A 2,500-nucleotide genomic window follows, 5' to 3' on the forward strand; every position below is an offset into this window, starting at 1 on the left:
AACAGAACGTAAACAAAAATGCAAAATGTTTAATTGGCTCAGCGAACGCGGATGCAAACAACGTCATCTCCCCATGGAACTTTCTAGAAAGTTTCGATTTGACGTCATTTGAAATGCAGTGATGTGATTGGGCAATCGAAATGTTTACTGCCCATATTAGGAGTTTCCTTGGCGGGAATAAGGAGAAGCTTTGTTATAATCTTGCCAAAAACTGGTCCGTGAAACAAATTGCGAACACTTTTTTCAAGGTTATACGAAAGTCGCTCTATGCGTCTAGTGTAAAGACCGGGCGAGCTATTATTGTAGAAGACGCATGATCTGTCTGGGACGTCACTTGGGCAAACATTTTTCTCTGTGTCTATTAAATATGGGCACAAGACGTACAATGCGTCTGGACAAAATATCCAGTTTAGTGCATCTTCGAAGACGTAATAAAGCACATATTTTGTCGAGACGCATTATGGGTCTTATGCCTGTTTTTATACCAGACGGAACTTAACAGACGTATGCAGAAAAAGTTTGCCCAATTTTGTCCCAGACGAATTATGCGTCTCTAGTACAAAACGGACAATAACATTACACCAATTTGTTAAAGCCCCTATCACGGCGCAATTGCCCGCAGTTATCATCCCATTTAAGATTCAGGGGTGACCCCAGGACAGAGAGACTGGAGACCACAACACCGGAAACTCTGTGCCCTTGTTTAGCCATCTAAAATTGAAGAAGATGGGGAAAGCGTGGCTCTTCCTTTATTGAACAGCTTCAGGCTTTCAAATCGAGCGCATCCCTCGAAACACCCGACTCACCGGTACGAGGAATGGAGTCATAAAAGTTTTGTGGTTCAACAAGACTGCTGACCAGTTGGCTCAATGGCTTGAGCATCAGACTACCGTGGGGTGAAGGGAGGGGTAGTCGTGTCTTCAACGCTGGCTGGGTCAACAATCAGGTTCTTTTAAAAAACAGGAGAATGGCTAGACATTTACCTTTTCGGATAACAACAACGAACCCGAGGGACAGGGTCTCATTTCTCTTGTAAGAGACCTGTTCGGGAGAGAGTTCAACGATAGCTGCTAACGGTTACAGCGGCAAAGGTGAGACCTCCAGCTGTAAGAATCAAATGGTCTTCCCTTAACATCAAACTTAGGCTTGGCTATTAACGCGCCGCAACATGGTGTCCGCTCACCTGATTAGATCCAGCTTCTAAGACACAAACATCCTTTGGAAGCTGCAAACGATATTAAGTAGTAAATTTAAGACTCTTGCTTGGCCTTCTTATGACAATGATTTACGTTTCATGGTTTAAGATTTACATACCGCACATATCACAACGTTTCATGGCGGTTTACAGTTCTTTCTCTAGGGTGAGATCCGACGTCAGCTTGTAAATAGACTAGAACAAAAGAGCATGAGGTAAGATAGCGAATCCCCTATATTTGGCCCAATTCCGATGAAAATTATTTGAAATATATTATTACTTCTGTGTCACATTGCGTGGTTATTTCAAAGATAACAACTAATCGGTCATTTGGTGTGAAATTGGACCGCGCAGTACTGGGAACAACCTTCACAGCAGGGGCGCGATCTAAAAATAGATTTCAAATCATGATCACGGGGCACAGGGTTCGCTCTCTTACCTAATATTCTCTTGACAAGGAGCAACTGAGTGGTATAAAATGTATAGGAAATTTGCGTTTTAAAACATTTCACCCAGCTACAAACTCTGTGTGACTGACCTCAATCCGATTCTCTAGAAGAGGCGATTTGCATAATGGCGTCATTTACTACGAAGACCAGACTGCTTTGAGTTGCTTCTATTGTAAGGCAAATTTAAACAATCTGAATAACAAAGCATTCTGGTCTCGGTAGTAAAATGGCGCCATCGTGAAAATCGCCAATTGGTGGTTTGAAAGCAATCTTTAAGGACACAGATAAAACGGGGGCATGTAAAAATGTTGACGAAGGAAAAAAGGAAACAAAACGATAATGTCGTGCCAAGAAAAAGTTCCACTTTGGGTGAGAAAAAAAGAAGGACAAACTGGTTAGCAATAAAAAAACTGCGATAAAACATATCTTAACATTCTTAAAAATACTAAAAAGTTGATTAAAAACTTTGTTTAAAAAAACGACGACGTTTCGACGTTAGCTAGACGTCATTATCAAGTCAAACGTATTCTAAAATTGCAAACTATAAATACTAAAAGAACAATAGTTGATAAGGATCCTGTATAGTGAAAGAAAGGAGCAATGACAATTAAACAAAAAGTTTGGCACGTATGCCAAAACGTTTGGCTCTGATAAGTGCCGTAAACTGGTTAACGCATATTAAAAAATCAATTAATTTGTTACTTATTCAAAAAACCATCCCTCCTTTTCTTTCAAAGACGTTTTTTCTATTAATCATAAGAATTACAATTTCCTCGATTGCGATTGGTATAAAAAAAACTCTTTTCCAATAATTCACTTGCCAAGTTGTTATCAGACAGTTCAATAAGCCAATCAC

General features: G+C 40.0%; 1 protein-coding gene across 2 annotated transcripts in view; it reads right to left on the reverse strand.

The window, feature by feature from the left end:
• Nucleotides 1-2,500, reverse strand: part of LOC138026150 (dipeptidyl aminopeptidase BI-like) — a 39,688-nt gene that overhangs the window by 13,643 nt on the left and 23,545 nt on the right. For both annotated transcript variants that reach the window (XM_068873363.1, XM_068873362.1), the window contains exon 12: nucleotides 1,184-1,225. In XM_068873363.1, coding sequence (XP_068729464.1) covers nucleotides 1,184-1,225 — 42 coding nt within the window. The remainder of the gene's footprint in view (nucleotides 1-1,183; nucleotides 1,226-2,500) is intronic.

Source organism: Montipora capricornis, chromosome 12, assembly GCF_036669925.1.
Source record: "Montipora capricornis isolate CH-2021 chromosome 12, ASM3666992v2, whole genome shotgun sequence".
Taxonomy (NCBI): domain Eukaryota; kingdom Metazoa; phylum Cnidaria; class Anthozoa; order Scleractinia; family Acroporidae; genus Montipora; species Montipora capricornis.